Source organism: Lynx rufus, unplaced genomic scaffold, assembly GCF_022079265.1.
Source record: "Lynx rufus isolate CCGP_SWC_20201006 ecotype Redwood Valley unplaced genomic scaffold, mLynRuf1.p SCAF_16, whole genome shotgun sequence".
Classification (NCBI taxonomy): domain Eukaryota; kingdom Metazoa; phylum Chordata; class Mammalia; order Carnivora; family Felidae; genus Lynx; species Lynx rufus.
Window position 1 is genome coordinate 38,233,816 of NW_025814830.1, and position 25,268 is coordinate 38,259,083.

At 49.3% G+C, this 25,268-nt stretch overlaps 1 protein-coding gene across 1 annotated transcript; it reads left to right on the forward strand.

The window, feature by feature from the left end:
• Nucleotides 1-2,141: 2,141 nt before the first annotated feature.
• Nucleotides 2,142-25,029, forward strand: CDH5 (cadherin 5). Its single transcript, XM_047079234.1, has 11 exons — nt 2,142-2,339; nt 7,285-7,573; nt 8,638-8,754; nt 9,715-9,879; nt 10,773-10,960; nt 12,574-12,824; nt 16,718-16,860; nt 19,119-19,243; nt 19,599-19,707; nt 22,037-22,282; nt 24,348-25,029. The coding sequence occupies exons 1-11, from the start codon at nt 2,157-2,159 to the stop codon at nt 24,860-24,862; spliced, it is 2,331 nt and encodes a 776-aa protein (XP_046935190.1). The 5' UTR covers nt 2,142-2,156; the 3' UTR covers nt 24,863-25,029.
• The last annotated feature ends 239 nt before the right edge of the window (nt 25,030-25,268 follow it).

Genomic DNA, 25,268 nt, shown 5'->3' on the forward strand with positions numbered 1-25,268 from the left:
CGCAGTTCCTTTGTAGGCAAAGAAGGAAATGACCCGCCAGGCCTGGGCCCTGCAAGGCTAGAGCAGAGGCATGCCGGCCACCTCCCCTGAGTCAGGAGCAGCTTCCCGGCCAGGATGCCCAACCTCCCCAAAGCCTTTGTTCACTGCCTTCCTTCCCTCCTGCAGTGGCCACCCTCTCCACGTCCTACCTCAAAGGACACCAAGCCTCCTCCAGTTCCACCACCTCACAACTGAGGAAACTGAGACCCAGAGCCTCTCTCCAGACACATGGCACGTGCATTGTGGGGACTTCCTCGGAGCCCTGTCCCACCCAACCCTGGGAGCCCACTTCCTCCAGCACCAGCAGCAGGGCCCACAGGGTGGGGATCTCAAACGCTAAGATCAGCAGACCCACAGGCCAGGCTAGCCCAGCGCAGACACCCTGGGCCCTCACTGAGGACAGCCTGGCGCCAACGTCTCAGAGGAAATGTTACTAGAGTTTAGAGACCTCCTGTAATGTGCAGAATCCAGGCTCTCCCATGGGCCAAGGTGGGGGATGACCAGGGTGGTGGCCTCCCATCCAGCATCTCGTGGTCCTTGTCTCTCTCTAGGCAGGCGCCCGGGTTCCCATTCCCATCCACCTGCCCTTTGCCCCTGAACCATCCCAGGAGCCACAGATCAGTGACACAGGGACCCAGCATGAGTAGACTGATGGGGTCAGGGTTGAGAGGGCACAGGGCCAGCAAGGTCACAGCCTGCACCCACCATGGGGCAGTGGGGAAAATCCCTCTTCCTGGAATTCAGGATGAAGCCAGGCCCTCATTTCTGGGTGACCCAAGATCCTGGTTCAGGCTGATCCCTGTCCTAAGAGCTCCCTTCCAGAGCGAGCAAGCACACTGGGCCTGGCGCATGATACCTGCTTTCATGGTCTTCTGTCTCCACCTTGATTGAAATTCTTTTTTTTTTTTTTAAGTTTTTTAACGTTTATTTATTTTTGAGAGAGAGGGAGACAGAGTGTGGGCAGGGGAGAGGCAGAGAGAGAGGGAGACACTGAATCCCAAGCAGGCTCCAAGCTCTGAGCTGTCAGCGCAGAACCCGATGCAGGGCTCAAACTCACAAACCACAAGATCATGACCTGAGCTGAAGTCGGACGCTTAACCAATTGAGCCACCCGGGCGCCCCCATCTCGAAATTCTTAATACTCTTTGAACAGAGGGCCCCACATTTCCATTTTGCACTGGGACCCTTCATTTATGAAGCCAGTCTCGTGAGACCAGCCTTTCAATCCTCCACCCTCCCCCACCCCTGCTCTTGTGATAGTTCCTCAGCTGATCACCAACTGTGAGCTCTGGGCCTAGTGAGGGCCTGACCCTCTGGGTTAAGACATTTGGGTTTCCCAAACACTTTCTGAAGACAGCATCAAAGCATCTTGCCACAGGGGCTCTCGTGCTGGCCAGGGGACATGTTTGTTCAGAGGCGTCTTGAAGTCCCACCCCACAGCAGCTTCGAGGACAAGAGAGGCCAGTGGGAAAAAGCTTGAACTTTGGGGCCAGGCAGACTGGGTTCAAGTCTGGCTCTGCCGCTCCCTGCCTAGGTGATCTCAGGAATGTGAACTGAACTCTTCTGTTCCTCGGCTTCTTGGCAAAAGGAGCATAATAATTATATCCACCTGAAGGGTTACTAGGAAAATTAAATGAGATAACACACGTGAAGTGCTTGGAATGGTGTCATGCTTGTCATAAGTACTTGATAAGTGATAGCTGTTGAGGTCAGACACCAAGGCTCCATTCCCAGCCCCACCACTCGCTCCAACGTGAACTTAACCTCATGTGTAACATGGGGATAACTGGGGTCCCCGCTGCGCAGGACTCCGGGAGCCACCATCAGCATCAGCCTCACCCTCTCCTCTAGAAAACCTTCCCCGTCGGGAGCCCTCCTTGGGGCTTCCACGCCAGCACATACGACACTTCGGGAGGAGTTTCTGCGTCTGCCTTCCTCTTCCAGACCGAAGCAATCTGGGGGCAGGAAGAGTATCTGGTTCTGCTGGTATCAGCAGAGAGGGAAGGATGACAGGAGGAAGTTCAGTTGTCCCTGGGAGCTGCTCAGACCCCAGGGTGGTGACTACCATGCCCTCACGGTGTCCCCTCTCTTTGCCCAGATTGGTGCCTCTCGGGAAGATGCAGGTGCTGACGGTGCTGCTCACCTCGGCAGGCGTGTGCCTGGGCCTGCTGGTGGCACCCGCGGAAGGCACTGACCTTGCCCAACCGGCCGCCCCCCGGCGCCAGAAGAGGGACTGGATTTGGAACCAGATGCACATCGATGAAGAGAAAAACACCTCGCTGCCCCATTATGTGGGCAAGGTAAGGCTCAGGCCCCCGAGCAGGAGTGGCATCAGCGGTGACAGTGGTGGTAAAGGCGGTGGCAGATATTGCAGTGGGTGCAGGGGTGGGGACGACGGCTGTGAGGGGGAATGGTGGCAGAGCTGGGAGAGGCGGGAGAGGCGGTGGCGGTGGTCATGGTCACAACGATGAAGGGAGAGGCGGTGGGAAAGTAAAGGGAAAGGTGAGGGGGCCGTGGTGGTGATGGCAGTAGAGGTCATGACGATTAGGGCAATCATGATGGCGAAGGGGAAGGGGAAGGGGAAGGTGTTGGCGGTGGTGAATGCCCTGGTTCATTTTCTCCTGGGCCTTGGTCTGTGGACTAAAAATCACCAGGGGAAGGGCCCACCTGCACACAGGGGGCCCACCTGGCCTGGAGGTTCAGGGCTTAGGGCAGAAGCAGCCAAGACTGCCATTAAATTCTCCCATCCGAGAAGTCCGGAAGCCCTGAGAAGCCTTCTACAAAAATGTGCTGGTGACAGAATTCATCATCCAGGCCGCAGGTTGCCAGCCTGGTCTAGCTCTTTAAACCCGAAAAACCCCCTTCTCTCCGACTATCCCTCCCTGGCTCCCTGTCACCCCACACAAGTCCTCAGATTCTAGGATACCCATAACATGGTGCCTGACCCAAGCCTGCCCTCCAAGGCAGCACCTAAGGCTCTAACCCTCACTTCCTCCCCCTTCAAAACCTGTTCATCTCCAGCCACTGTTCTAGGGCTTGGAGCTAATGTGAGTGGCCACTGAACGGTCTTACTGGGTCAAAGTACTACTGATGTCAAATCCATCCATTCTGATTCAAACCAGTGGCTCTACTGGAGGAGTTCCACACACAGTGGCAAACGGCTGGCCCAGGTATTTTGAGAGTTTTTGACATGGAGAAAAACTCCTTACAGGTGTATAAACTCTCACCGTGTCAGTTTCTTGGAATCTGAACGCGATCCACTAAAGAAAAAAATAGATCAATGTGCCAGTAAGAGGAAGCATGGTGTCAAGCATGGGAAAGACAGCAGTGGGCAAAGACAGATAGGGTCCCTACCTTTGTGGAGCTCATGGTCTAAAAGCAAAACTGGCAGAACCAGTTCACTGCCTGGTTTTGTAAAGTTTCACTGGAACAGAGGCAAGGCCATGTACAACAAATCGCCAAAGCTGCTCTGATGGCAGAGTTGAACAGCTGCGACAAACACCACATGACCCACAAAGCTGGAAGTGTTTACTTCCTGGCCCTAATCTATAGGGGCAGCATACGTCAGACAAAGAACCCCACAAAAAGTAGGGTTGGGGGATCCCTCTGGTCACAGAGAAACAGGCTGGAAATACCCTTTGATGGGGGAGGGTGCAGCCTGGCCTTGGCACCAGAAAAGCCACAGCAGCTGGGGGCAGGGCCAGCTGGGGAATCTCCACTCACAGACTGCCCACAACCGACTGTGCCCACAGGCTCTTCCAGCTCCCTAGAATGGCTGGGAACTTTAAATGCCTCACTATGGCCGCTCAGAGAGAAAGATGTTTGACCAGGGTCACACAGGGAGACCGGGACAGAGCCCGAGGAGAACCTAGTCCTAGGAAGGCATAGGGTTCCTGACTCCCAACACAAATGTGAACTGTGTCAGAGAGCAAAATGTCGTCAATCCACCTACATCTTTCCCAATGGGATAACTGTGCCATGAATCAGCCACTGATGAGAATGGCCGGCCCCGAGAAAAATCTGCAGGGTGAGTCAGGAAGAGTCAGCAGAAAGCAGAGGCCACCTGCATCATGCGCAGCCCCGACACGGAAACCTTTAGAGGGCTCTCCCAAGGGTCTTGGAGCAGCAGGAAGAGCGTCAGGCCTGCCATCATCTGCCAACAGCATTTACTTTGCAACTGGCATGGGGCCAGGGGACAGAGGAGCTACACGCAGTCCCCACCCCGAGAAGGAACAGAGTGCTGGGGAGAGCCAAGGACAGGGCTCTAAGGATTACCTCCTCACTCCCAAAGACGTAATCTGAGGGAAGGAAATCCCTGTTTATCAAGGCCGCAGTCCGGAGCCTTTGTTTACAGACTGGTTGGACAATGGGAGGGAGCCCCTGTAGCCTTTTGAATCCACAAATATGGGTCACCATGGTTTGCGGCATTAAGACGTTATGCCCAAATATAGTGATAATTTAAAAAAACACTGCTCCCCAAAACCCATAATCTCAGTCTGATCAGACAAATTTCAGTAGAGAAGCATCCTACAAAATACCTGACCAGTACTTGTCAAAATGGCCAAGGTCATCAAGTCTGAGAAACATTGAAAGTCTGAGAAATTGTGACAGCCAAGAGGAGCCAAAGAAACGTGGTGACTAGATGTAATACGGTGTCCTGGCCAGGCTCCGAGAGCAGAAGAAGGAAATGAAGCAAACACTGAGGACATCGGTATGAACTATGGCCCCCAGTGACTACTAATGTATCAGTATTGGTCCACTAATTGTAATAAAGGCACCATACTAACATAACATTAACATAAGATGGTGATAACAGTGGAAACTGGGACAGGATATATGAGAACTCTCGGTACTATCTTCTCAATTTGTCTATAAATCTAAAACTATTCTAAAAAACGTAAGTTGGAGGGAAGGAGCTTATACTCAAATGGAATCGTATACAGAATTCCAATACAATAGATCAAAGCTCCATTGGTCCCCATCACTACCCTTGCCCATGTGGGTCCTAACACACCCACCCAGAACCAAGTTTGGAACTACCATCTAACCCTGAGCGACTCACACAGAGTCCCAGACTGTCCCTTCTCCTTAAACCCCCACTGTCCCCCCACACCGCAGGCTGCAGAGCTCGGGCATTTGCTTCTCACCTCCTGACCCACTATTCGTCATACATCCTGGCCCATGGGTCCTGGGAACTCCTTATGAAACCACCTGGCCCCTGCACACCACACCTCTGCTCCACCCAAGGCAGAGGGTCCTCACTCCTTGTCTCTACTTCCTCACCTTGTGGCCTCTTCTCCAAGCTCTGTCATCTGGCTTCTCACCCTACTCCCCCACCCTGGCCCGGATGCTGCTCCCACCAAGGGCTCCAATGTCTACACTACCGCTAAACCCTAGGGATGTTTTCCAGACTCACGGGATTTTTTTTAATGTTTATTTATTTATTTTTGAGAGAGAGAGAGAGAGAGATAGACAGCAAGCAGGGGAGGGGCAGAGAGAGAGGGAGACAGAGAATCCCAAGCAGGCTCCTCGCTGTCAGCACAGAGCCCAACGCAGGGCTCAAACCCATGAACCATGAGATCATGAGTTGAAATCAAGAGTCAGACACCGAACTGACTGAGCCACCCAGGCACCCCCAGACTCACGGGATTTGACCACACCCTTCTTGCTGCTCCCTCTCCTGTCTTGAGACCCGCTCTCTCTTGATTCTCCTCATCGGATACCTTCACTCAAGGCTCTTATCCCTGAACCCTTAAATACTGCCCATCCTAAGAGTCTCAGCTTCTGGGGCTTGGGCCCAAGCCCTGAGAGCAAGAATGGGGTCTGGGTTACCTCTGTGCTTCCAGGGTGCTGCTTGGCACCTTATAGGTGTCCAATTTATATATTTTTAATTGAATTGAACTACATTTTTTGAGCATTCTAACCATCTGTGAGTGTACCACTGCATGAAATATGATTCTCTGAAGTTCCTAAGAGTCTCTGCTTCTAAGATTCTATAAATGAAATGTTCAGCACTTTTAACCTAATATCTTTTAACATGGATCTATCATAATAGCCTGTGCAAGCTGCTTTATGTATATTAGTTTCCAAATCTTTTTCTAAATCTTGTTCCTTAGGGCACTAATAGTATGTGTTACAAAGAAAATGGGGTCAGTGTTCTAAAAAGCATGGGAAATCCTGAGTTAAAGCTCATTAGAGTTTTTTTCTACAGGACTATACACTATAAATCTCCAAGAAGAGAACATTTTACGTGTCATTCCAAAACTAAATTGACCAGAACCAGTGGTGTGCTGATAAATATTTATCAACCAGTTCTCCAGGAGAAAAACTCCTGATTCATAGCATTTGCTCATTTCCATGGTGTAAATACTTTCGCCGTGTCTGTTTTAAGCTCCCAATTTGATGTCAATGAAGGCAGAGTTGTGAAAAGATATGCATTAACCCAGCACTGTGTGGTATTTCCATCATTCAACACAGTAAACATAACCTCAAGAACACAGAAAAATGCAGTATGATAACGAGGAAGCAATGAATTTTGGGTATGCTACCTCTGTTTTTTATAGAATTCATTTAATTTATAAGTTTACATAATTGGATTTTTAATAATGGCTGTGTTTAACAACCAGCTCACAAACATCCCTAAACATGTAAGTTGGTTCTAGAGATCCAAGCCAGTGGAAGCCAACTCCCAGTTCCCTGGGACCCGATTTTCATGTGGAGCAGCAGAAGAGACTAGCGTGTCCTGGAATTCACTTTCAGAAGCGCCGTTCTGCTCATGAGAGCAGCTCAACATCCAAAGCAATATTATCTCCATTTTACAGATGAGGTTACCACAACTCAGAGAGGTTAAGAGACTTCCCAGGGGCAAAATGCCCCTTGCCTTCCACTGGCACCAAGTACACTCCTTCACACACAAAAAAACGTTTTATAAGCACCTACAATGTCCCAAGCACTGGTGGAGGCATATTAGGGCAGTGCGCCGAGCAAGTCATATTGGTGTGGTGTTCGCAGCAACCTGGCTGAGAACAACGTGCTAATGACCAGTCAGAGATTCCTGTAAAAACTGCAGTGTCGCGTTCAGGACCCCTGGCCAGCACCGCACATAAGTGCACATACACACACACACGTGTACATACACACCGACATAACCTACACGCTTGCATGCTCACATGTGTGTGCACACATTCACACACGCACACAGCCACCCCTGCCCATCCGCAGCTCATGGCACCTCTTCTTTCCTAGATCAAATCAAGTGTGAACCGCAAGAACGCCAAGTACCTGCTCAGAGGAGAGTCTGCCGGCAAGGTCTTCCGGGTCAATGAGGACTCAGGGGACGTGTATGCCTTTGAGAGGCTGGACAGGGAGAAGATCCCCGAGTACCACCTTACTGCCCTCGTGGTAGACAAGGACACCAATAATGACTTAGAGTCTCCTTCCAGCTTCACCATCAAAGTTCATGATGTGAATGACAACTGGCCTGTGTTCACGCACCGGTTGTTCAACGCCTCTGTGCCAGAGATGTCGGCCGTGGGTATGTGCCCTGCTTGTCCCTCTCACTCCTCCCCTGCTCATCTCCAGCCTGAAGGTGCCTCTCCTATCAGCAGCTTCACTGTCGGGGATCAGGATTCAGTGAGTTCAGGGCGCTTGAAAGAAACTCTGATCCCTAAAGACTAAACTCTGACCTGGCCCCACACCAAGCCCTGACTTAGTCATAGACTAAGCCCTGACCCCAGTCATGGACTGAATCCTGATCCTCATCATGGACTGAGTTCTGACCGCAATCATGGACTGAGCCCTGATGCTCATCATGGACTGAGCCCTGACCCTGATCATGGACTGAGCACTAACCATCAGAAACATATACATAATAATGTTCTCATTATCCTTCGGAGCAAACCCCACCCACTTCTCTGACTCAGGACTGGCACTCTAAGAGTGCCTTTGCACACGAAGAATACCAACTCTGTCACCACAGCAAAAAGACTCCTCTCTAGGACCCATGCAGGAGTGGAGGGAGGAGACTAGAGCCCTCACCCCAAGATGTGACACCAGCCTGAACCCCAGGCTTCTTGAAATTACTACTTCCTCAATTCTACCCCCAGCCTCTAGGAGGTAACAGAAAAGGATTCCCTTCCCCACCCCTTGGTCCAGGGTTCCTGGCTAAGAACCTGGGAGATCTTAACATACCTCCCTGTTAAGTATGGGGATGGGGGTCCCAGAGTTCAAGAGAAACAGAGATGTGACACTCACCCCTGTGGGGCACCTTCCCATTCTTTTGTTCTCATCTTCCAGAAGAAGGAAGAAGCAGCCTTTCCTCTCCTCTCTCTCTCTCCTCATGACCCTAGCCTTCTGCCTCCTGCCTCACTTCTCCTGTGACTAAAAACCACCTGTTCTCTTTGCCTCCTTCCAAGATCAGGCTGAACCTTCAGCACTTTGCCCCCTTGCAGGCTCCTCAGAAAACAAAGCAGTCTTTTCTCCCCCAGGGCCTAAGGAAAGTGGGTTGAGGGAACAGCCTGAGCCCCATCTGTCTTCATCTGGAAATGGGGCACAGGGCTGACAGTCACAAGGCAGTAACCCTGGATTCTCTCTCCTCAGGGACCTCAGTCATCCGTGTGACAGCCGTTGATGCAGATGACCCCACCGTGGCAGACCACGCCAGTGTCATGTACCAAATCCTGAAGGGAGAAGAATATTTTGCTATTGATGGTTCTGGTGTGTGTCACTAACCCTCTTGGGCAGGTGCTGGCTTGGAGCCGGGTAGGGACAGATATTCAAGGTGCAGGCACTGAGGGAAGTCCAGTCTGACAGGTGTCAGCTACCATCCAACCACACGATCCCATGGAAATGGTTCTTATACACATGAAAACAAGGTGGCCGGCGAGGGGAGAAGGAAGCAGACAGCTGCCAAGACATGGACTCCAGTCCAGGGAACAAAATCAGGACCCACGCAGTGACCCAAGAGGCAGAAGAGAATGCTGGTTAGCAGCTCTGAGTGTAGAGTCAGACAGATCTAGTCTCCAAACCCAGTTCTGCTACTCACTCCCTCTAACAACCTGAGGCAAGTCAACTAGCCTCTGCGAGCCTTAGTTCTCTCACCCTGAAAACAGGAAAATGTATGTTCGTTTTGCATAGCAGCTGTGAAGTTTGAATTACATAATGTATAGAGAATACATGGCCCGCAGTAATTATCCACTCAGTGTGACTTCACAAAAACTGTAAGGACAGAGTCTGGGGAGCAAGACAGAAGTCCAGGTGGTCAGACCTGGGACACACTGTCTTTCAGGGGGGTGGCAGGTGCAAAGTACAGGTACCACCACAACCAATGATGTGCCAAGGCAGGCATCACTAATGAGTCACAGCACTCTCTCCACGCTGAGCCCGGATGTGGCCTCGCACTCTTTCTCAACACCATGCTCCCAGCAGCCAGGACCAATCTTGGACCAAACCGTTTGGGAAGCTTTGGTCTAGCAGTGCAGGGTGTGAAGGTGGGTGGTGGCTGGCCGGTGGTTCTCAGCTCTGGTTGCACAGTGGAATCACCTGGGGAGCCTTTAAGTCACATGTTAAGTCACCTTATTTGCATCAGCTTTTACGTTAACTCTGGATAGGGCCCAGGCACCAGTATGTTCTAAAAGCCCTCCAAGTAACATGGCTGCTGCTGGACACTTTTTGCAGGACTCATTTTCACTACAACCAAAAACTTGGACCGAGAGACGCAGGCCAAGTATGAGATCGTGGTGGAAGCACGAGATGCCCAGGGACTCCGAGGGGACTCAGGCACAGCTACGGTGCTGGTCACTCTGCAGGACGTCAATGACAATTTCCCCATCTTCACCCAAAGTGAGCTCCTCCTCCAGGGCCTGGGGAGGATGGGGGTTGGGATACTCCAGACTCAGTGGCCTGGGGGATCTTGTGGAGAAGCCCAGAGTCCCTCTACCTCTCCCTAAAGCCCAGAAAAGTCATTTTGGTGCAAGGAGGGGGTCTTCTCCCCATCCCTGCACACATTCCCAAGGCTTTCCAAATACCACCTGCCATGGTGCCTTCACAGGCCACAGGGAAATCGCACTCCCTGCTGTGTGCCACCACTTTGCCCAGAGTCCCACTACCAGATAGGAACAGTTTCACCCAGTTTCTATGGGCTCGGAAAAATACAGGCCCTAGCTAGAAAATCCCTGTGAGCTGGTGAACAGGGATACAGCAAAGTTCCATATCCAGGGCTGAGGCTGAGCCCTGAGCCCACACAGACTGCTTCTCTCCCCACAAAAAAATGTCTGACAAGAGTTTTTCACACGCCCCGGTTAAGGGTGGGAAGGAAAGTCAGACGGTTCATCACTTGTACCCTCTGATGCTGAGGTGTAATTCAGAGGCTCAGCCATCCCAATGACGGTGGCCTCACTCTTTGTGGCAGAAGCTCCCTCACAGCAGGACTTGACTCTCTTGTCAAATGATAGGTTCCCTAGCAAAAGACCCAGCATACAGTAGGTGTTCAATAACTATTTGTTAAATGGACGGAGGGATGGAAGGATAGATGGAGCAGAATCTCTTTGCCTTGAGACCCAAAATTCCTGTGGTGGTATTACTACTACTATTATTATTATTATTATTATTATTATTATTATTATTATTTTGTCATGCTGATTTCCTGTATAAAAATGCATTAGGATAGCATGAGGGACAATCACCTTGTCTATCTCATTAATCCAATGCCCTTGGGGGCACCTTATTTGCATTAGCCAAGTACACATTTGCGGTGCCTGAAGACATCCGTGTGGGCAGCTCCTTGGGCTCTCTGTTTGTTGAGGACCCAGATGAGCCCCAGAACCGGATGACCAAGTACAGCATCGTGCAAGGCGAATACAGGGACACCTTCACCATCGAGACGGACCCCAACCACAACGAGGGAATCATCAAGCCCATGAAGGTTTGTAGGCATGCAGCAACGACATCAGATGTGGGGCTTAGGGCTCCTGGCATTTTCAGGACTCACCCAGGGGCTGCTCCAAGGTCAGAAGCCATTGAAGGTGCACAATCTGGGTCAGCTTAGAGCTGGCCAAGTGCTCATGAGCTTGTGACCCTGGAGCTGGGAAAGGGAAGCCAGGAGAGAAGGGTCAGTGCCTTAGGCTGAGTTATCCCAGAAGCAGACCTTAAAGCAAGGATTTGAGTGTAAATAATTTACTTGGAAAGCGATCCCAGGAAGTCTCAGGAGCAGTGACACATAAGAAAAAGAATACAGGGGCGCCTGGATGGCTCAGTTGGTTGAGCACCTGACTCTTAATTTCTGCTCAGGTCATGATCTCATCACTCATGAGATCAAGCCCCACATGGGGCTCTATACTCGCAGTGCAGAGCCTGCTTGGGATTCTCACTCTCACTTTTGCTCTCCTCTCTGTCCCTCCCCTATTCGTTCTCTCTCTCAAAATAAATAAATAAGCTTTAAAAAAAAAAAAAAGGGAATGATACAGGTTCCTTAACTGTCAGGTTCATAGTGCAGGCAAGTGGGGCACAGTCCCACTGGTAACACCCAGGGCACAGTGTGAAATACGCCTCAGAGTTGCAGGGGCTGAGGGTGAGGGAGCTGCAGGGTCGTCTGAGGGCCCCAGAGGGCATTCACTCTCACACTTTCTGGCCTGCCCTGGGCACCCACCAAAGTAGAGTCCTGGTAGTGATACAGGCACTTGGAGCAGACAACCACAGCATGTAAGGAAGCAGGGAGTACTACAGGGGTGGGGGTGGGAGTGGCTACTGGCAGTGGCTGCTGCATACAGACAGAGCAGTCAGGCCAACTGAATCTGGAAGAGGAGGCAAGAGACATAAAATGCCTCTAGAATGGTCATGCAGAGGACTGGGAGCCCTGGGCCAGGGATGACCCACCTCAAATGGGACATTCTAGAACCCCTCTGCCTGAGCTGGGCCATTCCTGCAGCAGAACTCTCCTGAGGCTATCCCCAGTCTGGCCCCGCACTGGGGACCAGAGGCACCTAGGTGAGCCCCATGGCCTCCACGGCACCAAAGCTGTCAAAGAGCGGGGCAGACAAGCATAGATGAACAGGGTAGCCGCATGTAAGTGCTACAGCAACCCACGCAAGGAGCAATTACCTGTGTCAGGGAGGCAAGATGGGTTCTGAGAAGACATTTGGCCTCTTGAGTAGGGATTGTGAAGTGGGCAAAGGCAGGAGAAGCATCTTGAGCGAAACCACAAAGAAAAGGCACATACTTAAGGACCTGTGGCTAGAACTAGTAGTTGTGATCTCCTAGAGAGCAGGACTGTGGCTCGCCCACTGTGTGGCCTCAATGCTCAGAACAGGGCCAGTCACAGAGTTAGGGCTGGGGTGCCCTAAGGTTGTCGAGATGCAGTGGAGGGAAGCTGAGGACAGACAGAGAGCCCTAGCCACTCTCTTGATGACCATGGAAACATCACTTCCCCCATCCGTGAAACTGGTGTCATCCCAGTGCAACCTTGCAAGGTTGCCGTGAAGACCACATGTCACGTGCTTGGCTCAGAGCAGGCATTCACTGCACTTCTCCCTTCCACAGCCCCTGGACTATGAATACATTCAGCAATACATCTTCACCATCGAGGCCACGGATCCCACCATCAACCTCCACCACCTAAGCAGTGCCTCCACCAGAAAAACTGCCCGAGTCATCATCAACGTCACAGATGTGGATGAACCCCCCACCTTCCAGCAGCCCTTCTACCACTTCCAGCTGTGGGAGAACCAGAAGAAACCTCTGATCGGCTCAGTGAGGGCCAAAGACCCCGACGCAGCTCGGCGGAGCATTGGGTAAGGGGGTAGAGGGTGTAAGGAAAATGATGATCACGATGATCCTGGCATCTGCGGGATTGACAATAGGGCCCGGATGGGGAGAATGGCTTCTCCTGGCACACACACGGGCTGTGACAGGGGCAGGACTAGAAGCCCGAGCTCTTCCACTGACCCCCATGACCAGGCGGGACCCTGTCTTGCCCAGGCACCTCTGCCCAGCTCAGTCCTGGCCATCAGAGCTGTCTGCTGGCTGCGCTACCTTGGAGGGGCTATTCTTTGGAATAACTGGCTCTCACAGGTCCATCTAGGGAGATCTGATGGTCAAGAGGGTAACCAACTAGATGACATCTGTGAACACGTTTTATGAAGTTTGTCTTCCCAAAACCAAAAAGGGAAAAGTGTTCATTTCACACAGTAAAACAACACAAAGATCTGCAAAGAAAACATCAGTAACCCCCACTTCCAGGTAACACTCATGTTTGTGGCTTGATGCTGTTCCGTCACCCCTCTTCTTCATGCCCACACAAACATCCACTTACGTTTACAGTAGATTTGATGGTTGCCTGTCTGTCTGTCTGTCTGTCTCTTTGTTCGGGGGTTTTGATTGTTTTCAAAATTTTGGGGGTCACACCATGCCCATTTCATCACCACCTGTTCTTCATCTCCACTAGACTCCCAGCCTCTACCCTCTGGGACCAAAAATATGGTTCTAACCCATGCATTCTACAGCCATGTAACATTTTATTTTAACACAGTCTCATTTTATTCCAGAGGGCTAGCCAATTGTGGCAGCACCATTTATTAAATAAGTCATCACTTTCCCACCTTTGTTATGCACCTGAACCCATTTCTGAATCCTCTGTTCTAGCCACTGTTCTGTGGCAAAGCCATTCTGTTTTCTTGTAGCAGCTTTACAAAAACCTAGTAGATACAAGCCAAGTCCCTCCCTCATTGCTTTTTTACTTCCTGTAACTTTTATGTGTTCTCAAACATTCACTCTTTCACATGAACTATAAAATTAATTTATCTGTTGTTTAAAAAACATTGGAATTCTTTTTTTTTAATTGTTTTAATGTTTATTTATTTTTGAGAGAGAGACAGACAGACGTGGGGGAGGAGCAGAGAGAGAGGGAGACACAGAATCTGAAGCAGGCTCCAGGCTCTGAGCTGTCATGAGACAGAGCCTGACATGGAGCTTGAACCCACAAACAGTGAGATGATGACCTGAGCCAAAATCAGACACTTAACCGACTGAGCCACCCAGGCACCCCAAAAACATTGGAATTCTAAGGAGAATTGTTCTATATCAATTTTGGGAGAATTAATGTTTCTAAGAAATCAGGTCTTCTTACTAAGATAAAAAAAATATGTCCCCAAAAATGAAGATTTGGGCCACACTGCACAAGTTTTGGGACTACTGTTTTCATAGCCACACTATTCTAAATAAGCTATAATGATAGTTTTTATTTATTTATTGAGCCAAGAATTGATTTTTTTTAAGTGTATTTATTTATTCTGAGAGAGAGGGAGAGCACAAGCAGGGGAGGGACAGAGAAAGAGAGAGAGAGAGAGAGAAAGAGAGAGAGAGAATCTCAAGTAGGCTCTGCACTGACAGTGCATAGCCCAATGTGGGGCTCAAACTCACGAACCTGTGAGATCATGACCTGAGCCAAGATCAAGAGCTGGACACTGAACCGAATGAGCCACCCAGGCACTCTGATCCAAGAATTTATTTAAGAGATTTGATTTTTTTCTTTTCATTTACAAGTGGTAGGGTATTTTTTGTTTTTGCTTTAACTTGCTCTGTGATATAATGCAACTGTATTTGCATCCATTTTTTCTAGAATATTTAAGATTTTGCTTTATATATTTCAATTTTTCTGTTTATAAAAGTTCATAACTATTTTACCTTCATTACAACTTATAACTTTTATCCTTATGAAATTACCCAACTTGTTCTGCTAAATACTTTGCCTTCGGTTCCACGTTGCCTGATGTTAAGTTTGCCAGTCCTGTTTTCATATTAGTCTTTGCCTGATAGAAGTCTTCCAACCTTTACTTTTAACTTTTCTAACTTCTGCTTTTCATTTGGCATTAAATTGTCTCTCAAAATTAGAATGTAATTGGCTTTGCTTTTTAATCTAAACTGAGATGCTTTGGGTTTAACTTATTTACATTTGTCATCAAAAATCATAGGTTTGGGGACGCGTGGGTGGCTCAGTTGGTTAATCGCCTGACTTTGGCTCCGGCCATTACCTTGTGGTTCCTGGGTTCAAACCCCACATCGGGTTCTGTGCTGAGAGCTCAGAGCCTGGAGCCTGCTTCAGACTCTGTGTCTCCCTCTCTCTCTGCCCCTCCCTCACTCATATTCTCCCTCAAAATAAAATAAACAGTTTTAAAAAATGATAGGTTTGAGCTTCCTGTTTTAAACCTTGTTACACATTTCTCATTTCTCAAACTTAATGGCTTTTTCCTTTCCTCCCATATATGCTACAGTCTTTTTTTTTCCTTTTTTTTCTCCTAGAGATTGGAATGTGATACATCCATTTTTACTTCTCCCAGTGAAACTTACTTCTACCTGTAAAATTAAAAGTGTTTTCCTGGACATTTTCTACTTTGAAATCAATCTCTCTCTCTCTCTCTCTCACTCACACACACACACACACACACACACACACACACACACACATGATTGCTTTCCTATGTACCATAAAGAAATCAATCATTTCATTTAATTCTTCTGAAAGCAGGCTTTTTTTAGTGGGGGACGGCGGGGATTAGCAGAGAGAGAGGGAGAAAGAGAATCTCAAGCAGGCTCAGCACTGTCAGCACAGAGACTGATGCAGGGCTCAAACCCACAAACCATGAGATCATGACCTGAGCCAAAATCAAGAGTCAGACACTTAACTGACTGAGCTACCCGGGTACCCCATCAGGCTTTTATTTTATAATGAGACATTTCTTAGATGAAATTAAGTTTTCATAAAAATTTTTCAAGACCCTATTTCTGTGCATGATATACTTCCTGAGTTCTTGTATACTTACAAATACCTTAGTTCTTTTGCCTTATGTTAATAATACCAGATATGCTCCTATAATTTTCAGTCTATAGACACTTCCTTTAAAAATACTATCAATGTGTTCTAGAATTTAATTTTGTGGGGATATCTGAGATAAGTCTGATTTTCTTCACAAGAACATATTTTTCTGTCTGAACTCTGTTTAGTTCCTTCATATAGCCTTAAAACTCAAAAGTGTCATCAGGATATACATAAACATTGATCTCTTTTAGAAATTATGCCTCATATTAATGACCTCTTTTAATCTTTTAATCTTAGACTTGTGTCTTTCTTTAGATCAGGAAAGTTTTCTCTTATTATATCTTTTGTTACTACTTCTATTCTATTTGTTCTAGAATTTTCCTAAGTAGTAGCACATATATACTATATATCTCATATATATATATATATATATATACATATATATATATATCTCATTTTTTCATACCTTTTTATTGATTTCTGGAAGAACTTTTCAATTTTTTACTTCATAAATTTAATTTCTTTTCAATCATTTTCTATCTATTCCAGCTCCTTTTTTACTTCTTCCTGGCTCTTGCCCAACCACCTTTTCACTAATGACAAAAACCAACCCCAGCTCTGGTGCACCTGATTAAAACTCCTCCTGCCACAGCTCTCAGAGTGCCACTGATGGAGTCTCGAGGCACCACCTCCAGCCCAGTCAGGGCAGCACTGCTAAAATCGAAGGGGTTATCTCACCTCCCTGATTCCCTCTAGGTGGTAGAACACAATGCGCAGTGAGAGGAGGATGGAGAGGACACAAGGGTTAGACCATGAGGGGTCTCCCCAGCAAAGAACAACAGAAAGTCATGAATTTCTCTCCCCTGGCAGATACTCCATCCGCACGACCAGTGACAAGGGCCAGTTCTTCCGAATAACCAAACAAGGGGACATTTACAATGAGAAAGAGCTGGACAGAGAAGTCTACCCCTGGTATAACCTGACAGTGGAGGCCAAAGAACTGGATTCCAGCGGTGAGTGGTCCCAGATGCTAGGGGACCTGGGCTTTTCTCCTTTCCCTCATTCCTTCAAAATAGGCATAATCTGTCATTTTGGGGCTCTGGGGGTATCATAAGCTCCCGCTGAAGCACTACTTGGCTGGGATACTATAGAGCCTCTATCCCCAAGGCGTGGATGGACCAGCAGCACCCACATCCCCTGCAACCTGGTTGGAAGGGTAGAATCTTGGGCAACCCCCAGACCGAATCAGAACCTCTTGCACATTACAGCTGAAGAAGCACTGTCATAAAAGAGCCTGCTAGATGTCCCTGTGATGAGAATCACCTAAGGCACCTTTTAAACACAGAGCCTTTCCTAGAGGATCACTGGTCCAGTGATCCAGAAATGGGGCCAAGGAATGTGTATCGAACAAGTACCACATGATTCTTATTATCATGGATATTTGGAAAAGACTGTTTGGGGGGAAAGGAGGGGGACAATTTATATGCCAGTCAGTGGGTTGAATTCAAAATCTGAAGCAGCTTCCAACTTCAAGATTATTGGGTTCTCCAGATTAGTGTAACTTTTGCCAGAGGGAAAGGCAAGTGTTGGGATTTAAAAATTTTTTTTAATGTTTTATTTTATTTTTGAGACAGAGAGAGACAGAGAATGGATGGGGGAAGGTCAGAGAGAGAGGGAGACACAGAATCTGAAGCAGGGTCCAGGCTCTGAGCTGTCAGCATAGAGCCCGACACGGGGCTCGAATTCACAGACCGTGAGGTCATGACCTGAGCCGAAGTTGGAAGCTCAACCAACTGAGCCACCCAGCCACCCCAAGTGTTGGGATTTTATATCCTTTACTTACATGAGAAAAATCACAGCTCCAGGAGATAGATTAATATCCTCGCCTTACCCAGGAAACCACCAGGGCCTGGGCGGGGGCGGTGACTTGACCAAGGCCCCACTGGTGCTACCCTAGAGTGTCCCCCGCCTCCTTCTGGGCTTCCCAGACTTGGTCATCACCCCTGCCATGGCACACAAGCTCCAACTGTGATGGACTCTTGCGGGTTTTCCAGATCAGTCTTTACCCCTTTCTTCCCCATCTAATCTCATTCGCACATTTTTAAACGTTAAAGTAATGGTTTGTTGTTCATTTTAAAATATGGGATGGGGGGGCGCCTGGGTGGCGCAGTCGGTTAAGTGTCCGACTTCAGCCAGGTCACGATCTCGCGGTCCGTGAGTTCGAGCCCCGCGTCAGGCTCTGGGCTGATGGCTCAGAGCCTGGAGCCTGTTTCCGATTCTGTGTCTCCCTCTCTCTCTGCCCCTCCCCCGTTCATGCTCTGTTTCTCTCTGTCCCAAAAATAAATAAACGTTGAAAAAAAAAATTAAAAAAAAAAAATATGGGATGGGGCGCCTGGATGGCTCAGTCAGTTAAGCGTCTGACTTCGGCTCAGGTCATGATCTCGCGGTTGGTGAGTTCAAGCCCCATGTCAGGCTCTATGCTGACAGTTCAGATCCTAGAGCCTGCTTCGGATTCTGTGTCTCCCTCTCTCTCTGCACCCCCCACCCCACCACTCGCATTCTGCCTCTCTCTCCCTTAAAAAATAAATAAACGTTAAAAAATGTTTTAAATATGGGAAAAACTGAAAAGAAGAAACTCATTCCCCTATAACCCCACCATACAGAGATAATTACTGTTGACACTTCAGTGCACTTTTTCTGGTCTTTTATTTTCTATACATATTTTCATGTAAGTGAGACCATAATATTTATATAAAAAACATATCCTGCATTTTTACTTAGCCTTATTTCACAGCCATTTTCATATAATACTAAAATATCTTTATTACATTTTTAAATGTAATTTACATGGGCATTGTAAATAGCCACATGTTCCATTCTTTGAAAGTGGTTTAATATGTTAACCCCAACTCACTTAGGTTGTTTACCCTTTAATTATTTTGTAATAAATTAATTTTATTTATTTAAATAAATTATATTTGTTTAATTTAATTTAATTAAAACTTTCTTTAATTTGCTTGCATTGTTTACCTTCTTGATTCTTACAAGTAACTGTTTAGTAAACATCCCTGTGCATGAAGCTTGATGCCCTTCCCTTCCTCTCCCAGCCCTTTCATCCAGAACACCAACCCTGGCCTCTCTTCCAAAGGTCCATAACCCCCTCTTCCTGCAAAAAGGGCACCCCTCCAGGACTCCCCATCCACATACTTTCTACCCCTGGGACTGGCATCAATCTGAGTCAATGGCAGTCAGGAGCCCTTTCTCCCTGCAGGGTACTCCACAGGCAAAGAATCCATTGTCCAAGTCCACATTGAAGTTATGGATGAAAATGACAACGCTCCAGAGTTCGCCCAGCCCTACGAGCCCAGAGTGTGTGAGAATGCTGCCCAGGGCAAGGTGAGTCCGGCTCAGCTGGGAGGGCGAGGCACACTCACTGAAGATGGGCTGAGAGGCAGCACCTCCCACCCAGGGTCAGCTGGCATTTCACTGAGCTTAATGTAACCTGCACAACAGCCTTGAGGAAAGGTGATGTTATCCCCACTTTATAGACGGAGAAACTGAGGCTCAGGGAGAACGTATGAAGAATACACTGGTGGGGAGGTTGGTCCAAAGGGTGGCTTTGTGGAGACTATTTAGGTTAGTGTTGCAGAAAAGATGCAGCCACGGTCAGATCTGATACCAAAGTCACCATCACTGATCCCCCAGCCACCCCAACACCACCACTGACTGTCCCCCATTTTCCACATTCCAGCTGGTCGTGCAAATCTCGGCAATAGATAAGGACATAACGCCACGAGATGTGAAATTCAAATTCTCTCTGAGCACTGAGGACAGCAACTTCACCCTGACAGATAATCACGGTATGCGTCAAAGTAGTCAGCTTGGCTACTGGCAAGGGCAGGGGCACAGTTATTTGAGTCTTGAAGCACCAGGGTCAAGAACCAAGCCAACCAAGTGGGGGCAAGCCCTCACTGGGGTCTTCAAGTTACAGGATATTTTGTACAACTCCTTACGGGGCTGTGCAATGATCAGAGCTAATCTGGCCAAACTGCCAAGTCCACATTCTCCATAAGATGCTCAGGTCAGCAAGGAATATAGAATAGATATGGGGTGCAGACGCTTGCTCAGTTCACGAACTAGCCAGTGGAGTCCTTCCCACACTGGATCGCTATGCTCAGCACAGCTGCAAATTCTCTATGAATTCTGAGGTCACTACGAAAGAGTCAAAACTGGAAACGTGAAATCCAAATGCCAAGAATACAGTGAACTTTGTCTTATTTCAGCTACAATGACTACTTACCACCAGGTGGCCCCAGGACAGGATCTGGTCCACTCCTCACAGCCCAGAGTCTGTGATATCAGCAGTGCCAGTCAGAGCTTCTGATGAGCATACGCTTACAAGAGTGACGATGCTGAGCTGACTGAATTCCAGGCAAAAGTAGGCATGCTTCCGTGGCCTCAGTGGCTTCCTGAGGAAAACAGAAAATCCCTCTTGGGTCTAATAGAGCAATCCTTCACCCAGCACAGAGTAGCGTTCCTGCCTTTCTCTGATGGCAAAACTGTGGCGTATGAGGATTCATTCCTGTATAGAAGAGCCAGTGCCACCTGTGAGGAAGGTCAGGGTCCCTGAAGGCGGAAGGCAGACCCAGAGGATCAGCCACAGACTCATCCTTAAGGAGCCACTCTTAGAGAAAAGGTGGCCACGATGTGTTGACGGTCAATTACAAACCATTCAAACGTTCAGCTGTCTTTAGTAGTAAACAATGTGGCAAAAATACTTGTCACCCCACCCCCCATCTCCACCTCAATCCCACCTCAGAGGGGGTCTGCATTGGGATAGAAAACTTAAGTGCCACCCCAAAGACACCCCATGTACAACCAGGAGGGAAGCCTGTTGGTGCCAGATTCACTTATAGCATGAATGTCCTGTTATGATATTAAGTGAATGTAGTGAGAAATCTCTAATTTCTCTCAAAGTATCAATGGCCATATAGCTATTATTTTTAATTATAATAGACGTGGTTACTTAATAGCAAAATGTAATCAGCTTTCATTTGAAATCTAAAAGACAGACCCCTTTGCTTTGGGAGCTGACCCAAAGGGAGTCAGCTTCCTGAGGGAACTGACCCTGCGGGGCTAGATAAATCCTGGAGCAGGGAATCCCTAGACCCTCTGGCCACCAGCATCATAACCTCCCAGAAGCCTACAAAAGGCAGATTATCTGGCGTCTGATAATGAAATGTGGGTGTGGGAGATGGGGGGAGGGGTAGGAAAATGGCAGCGAAGGGGGAGCAGGGCTCTGAAAATCTGTTTAAAAATCTCCCTGGGGGATTCTTCAGTACATGGAACCACTGACCGGAGCTGGGAGGGGCAGCCAATATTTGGGCCAAAGCGTATGTGCAGTTCCAGCCTGCCTAGGACATCCTCAGTTACTGTGTCATCATTCCTTTGGTGCCCCAGGGAACATGTGCATTGTTTTTACTTTCTAGTGGATTTTCAGGAATAGCAGAAACAGCCTTCAAAGTTAGCCCAGTGCTGAAAGACTTTGAAAAACTTTATTTTTCCCCATTGTCAAAGCTTGCAAAAATGCATTAATTGAGCCAAAAGAGAACCACCTGTTGTTGCAGTAGGGTTAGGAAAGAGGAGGTGGGGGTCAGACGTATCAGTTGCCCACAGAAACAGAAGGCAAGGACTTTATATTTTGGCCAAGCCATTCTTTTTTTTTTTTTTTAATTTTTTTTTTAACATTTATTTATTTCTGAGACACAGAGAGAGACAGAGCATGAGCATGGGAGAGGCAGAGAGAGAGGGAGACACAGAATCCAAAGCAGGCTCCAAGCTGTCAACACAGAGCCTGATGCAGGGCTCGAACTCACAAAGTGTGAGTTCGTGACCTGAGCCAAAGTCGGATGCTTTACCAACTGAGTCACCCAGGCGCCCCCTGGGCGAGCCATTCTTAAAGGCTATGTCAAGGCAGCTGCCCAAAATATCCCCTCTCTGGAGGAACAGACCTGCACTCAAATGGCTGAAACATGAGGCAGGGGATACAAATGGCAGAGAAGCAGACTGCACATGGGCTGGTGCAGTCACGGAGGGTCCCCTGGAGGAGGCAAGCCACATCATCAGTGTGCACGAGGGAACAGGCACTCTGAAAGCCAGAGCCTGACTCTGCAGCCCCGGTATTTCCAGATAACACGGCCAACATCACAGTCAAGTACGGACAGTTTGACCGGGAGCGTGCCAAGGTCCACTATCTGCCTGTGCTCATCTCAGACAATGGGAGGCCGAGCCTCACAGGCACCAGCACACTGGTCGTGACTGTCTGCAAGTGCAATGAGCATGGCGAGTTCACCTACTGTGAGGAGATGGCTGCCCAGGCAGGTGTCAGCATCCAGGCGCTGGTAGCCATCTTCCTCTGCATCCTCACCATCACAGGTCAGTGCCTAAGATGGGGGAGGGAACGATGGTGGGGAGCGCTTCACAGGAGGAGGAAGAGACCGGGGATTCAGGCGCAAGCCTGCTTCCAGCCCATATCCCACCCTGGGCCTCAGGGTTCCGTAGCAGGACAGAGGAATAAAAGCTCTAGCTCCCTGGATGCCAAAAGGTGGGGGTAGATGTGGGGGGAAAGGGAGAGTTCAAGGCCTTTCACTTACTTTAAAATACCTCATATATGACATCCATTCATTTGTTCATTCAATTTATACGTTTTGAGCACTTACAGCATTCTAGGCACTGTTCTAGGCATTTATTTCCATGAAACCTATTTTGAAAAAAAAATCCTCTTTGGGGGGAAAAAAAATAGAAAATTTAAAAAATTCCAGCTTAGATAGCCGCTAGTGGCTTCCTTTCCTTTTTTAGGATTCCTCCAGGCTTGATATCTTTTTTTTTTTTTTCTTGTTTGGGCCTCAGAAATTTTAGGAGCATTTTAGGCCTTGCCTTGGTTTGGGTTACTCAGGAAGCAGACCCTGGGACAAGGACTGGCATACAAGTGGTTTATTTGGGAAGTGCTCCCAGGAAGCCCTAGAAGGAAGAGAGGGGAGTGAAACAGGGAAGGGAGGCAGCTGATGAAGGAAGCATTGTCTTGCAAGTTACTAGTGAGGGTCACTGGCGCTCCCTGTCACTGGGGATGGAGAAGCAGCGGGGCACTGTCAGCAAGAGTTTATCCACCAGTTCCCCTCAGTTGACGGTGGGGGGTTCCTCCCAGTGGAATACATTCTCCTGCACCAGCCCTGAGATGGGGCAGGGGCCGGCCCTTTAGAGGAAAGTTAGAGATCTCCCTGTCACTGAAATGATAGGCCCTGGGGGTGAGGTGGGGTTCCCACGTTATCTCCTCCAGGCTTTTCCTGCCAGTGGCTCTCCTTAGAGGCCCCCTGGGTGTGCCACCTTCCTGAGGCTTCTCTGGCAAAGAGTCTAGACTCAGAACCCCTTTTAATAATAATTAGTAATAATAATGACAATGACATCACCACCACACGTAGAATACACTTAATCTCACAACTACCTTGCCAAATATAAACAAAGCAGGAAAGTCATCACTTTCATCTTATAGACAAGGAAACTAGAGTTCAGACAGGGTGTCCCAGCTTCTCTTACATACGTAACAGTTTGTTAAGTAACTCAAGGCCAGAAGGAGAGTCTGGGGGATGCTCTGGCCTAATTTTAGGAGCTCTCTGTGCCACATGGACCACCTATCCTCAGGGGTTGGTGTCTCTCACAGTCACACCCCTCAGAGCTCTGAGCAGGGTCAATATCTACACCACTGCCCAACCACGGGACCCCAGGCAAGCCACTCAGCCTCCCTGAGGTCAGTTTGCTTAAGGGTAAAATGGGGAGAATAATACCTGCCCTGAGTGAAATAACACGAGAACGTGTCCAGTATGGAGCCAGCACATATCCAATAGGTGCCCAACAACAGCTGCCGTGAGAGCCATGGGCAGCATGCCTGCCAGCACCACCGTTATCCAGCAGCAGCAGCAGCACGGCCATCAACAAAACGGTTCGGAATCTCCGCACTCCGAATTTCAACTCCATTCCCTTCCCCATTTCTTCTCCAACCTCTGGCCTCCCCACCTTTGCACACAACATAGAAGGATTTGCCACAGTGGTAGGGCGAGACAGGAAATGTGGACGTAGGTAGATGGGGTTGAGACTGGCAGGAGAGAATGAACTTAAGGGAGTCCCACTCTGTTCCTCTTCCCCCATCTCCACCAGTGGCTATGACAGCCAGTCAGGACCAAATCCCCAGGGAAGGAGGGTCTGTCCCAAGGGGGTGGGAGGCACGACTCTGACCCACGGAGGGCGGAGGTTGCGGGGGGGAGGCGGGGGGGGGGGGAGGCGGGGCGGATACCCACAAGGTGTCTAGACCAAACCAACCTCCGCCTTGGCCCAGGTGTCGCTGGGATGCTGGGCTGGCCCGGGAATTTCCAGGGAGGAGGGGAGGACGCAGGTGAGCCCCACAGGGCCAGGTGGGCCGGGTCTGACTAGCTCTGGCTCGCTGCAGTGATCACCCTCCTCATCTTCCTGCGGCGGCGGCTCCGGAAGCAGGCCCGCGCCCACGGGAAGAGCGTGCCGGAGATCCACGAGCAGCTGGTCACCTATGACGAGGAGGGCGGAGGCGAGATGGACACCACCAGCTACGACGTGTCGGTGCTCAACTCGGTGCGGCAGGGCGGGGCCAAGCCCCCGCGGCCCACGCTGGAGGCGCGGCCGTCCGTCTACGCGCAGGTGCAGAAGCCTCCGCGGCACGGCGCGGTGCACGGCGGGCCGGGGGAGATGGCCGCCATGATCGAGGTGAAGAAGGACGAGGCCGACCACGACGGCGCAGGCCCGCCCTACGACACGCTGCACATCTACGGCTACGAGGGCTCCGAGTCCATCGCCGAGTCCCTCAGCTCTCTGGGCACCGATTCATCCGACTCGGACGTCGATTACGACTTCCTCAACGACTGGGGCCCCAGGTTCAAGATGCTGGCGGAGCTGTACCGCTCAGACCCCCAGGTGGAGCTGGTGTACTAGGGAGACGTGGGCCTCCAGGTCTGGGGACCCAAACCTCTGCAGCGCGGGCCAGTCGGACAACAGGCACTGAGCCCGCAAATTGTAGCACTGACACCCTAGCCCAGCAGCCCTTCCTCGTGGGTCCCAGAGACTTCACCACCTCGGGTAGCAAACTCCAGGTCCCTGAAATGTCCAGGAACATACTTCAAGTGATAGCTACCCCCTAAACTCTGGAAGATCCAGGTTGGTGTTCTGTCTCGGCTTGGACATCCATAACCCTGTCACCTGGGACCACGGGTCCTACTCAAAGACTTGCTGTGGCTCCTTAAAGCAGCTTATGGTTCAAAAACCAAGGGGAGATCTTCCCCAACCCCCCCCCCCCCCGGTAAGGTTGGTGAGATCCTGGTGCCTGTCTGCCTGGAGCAAA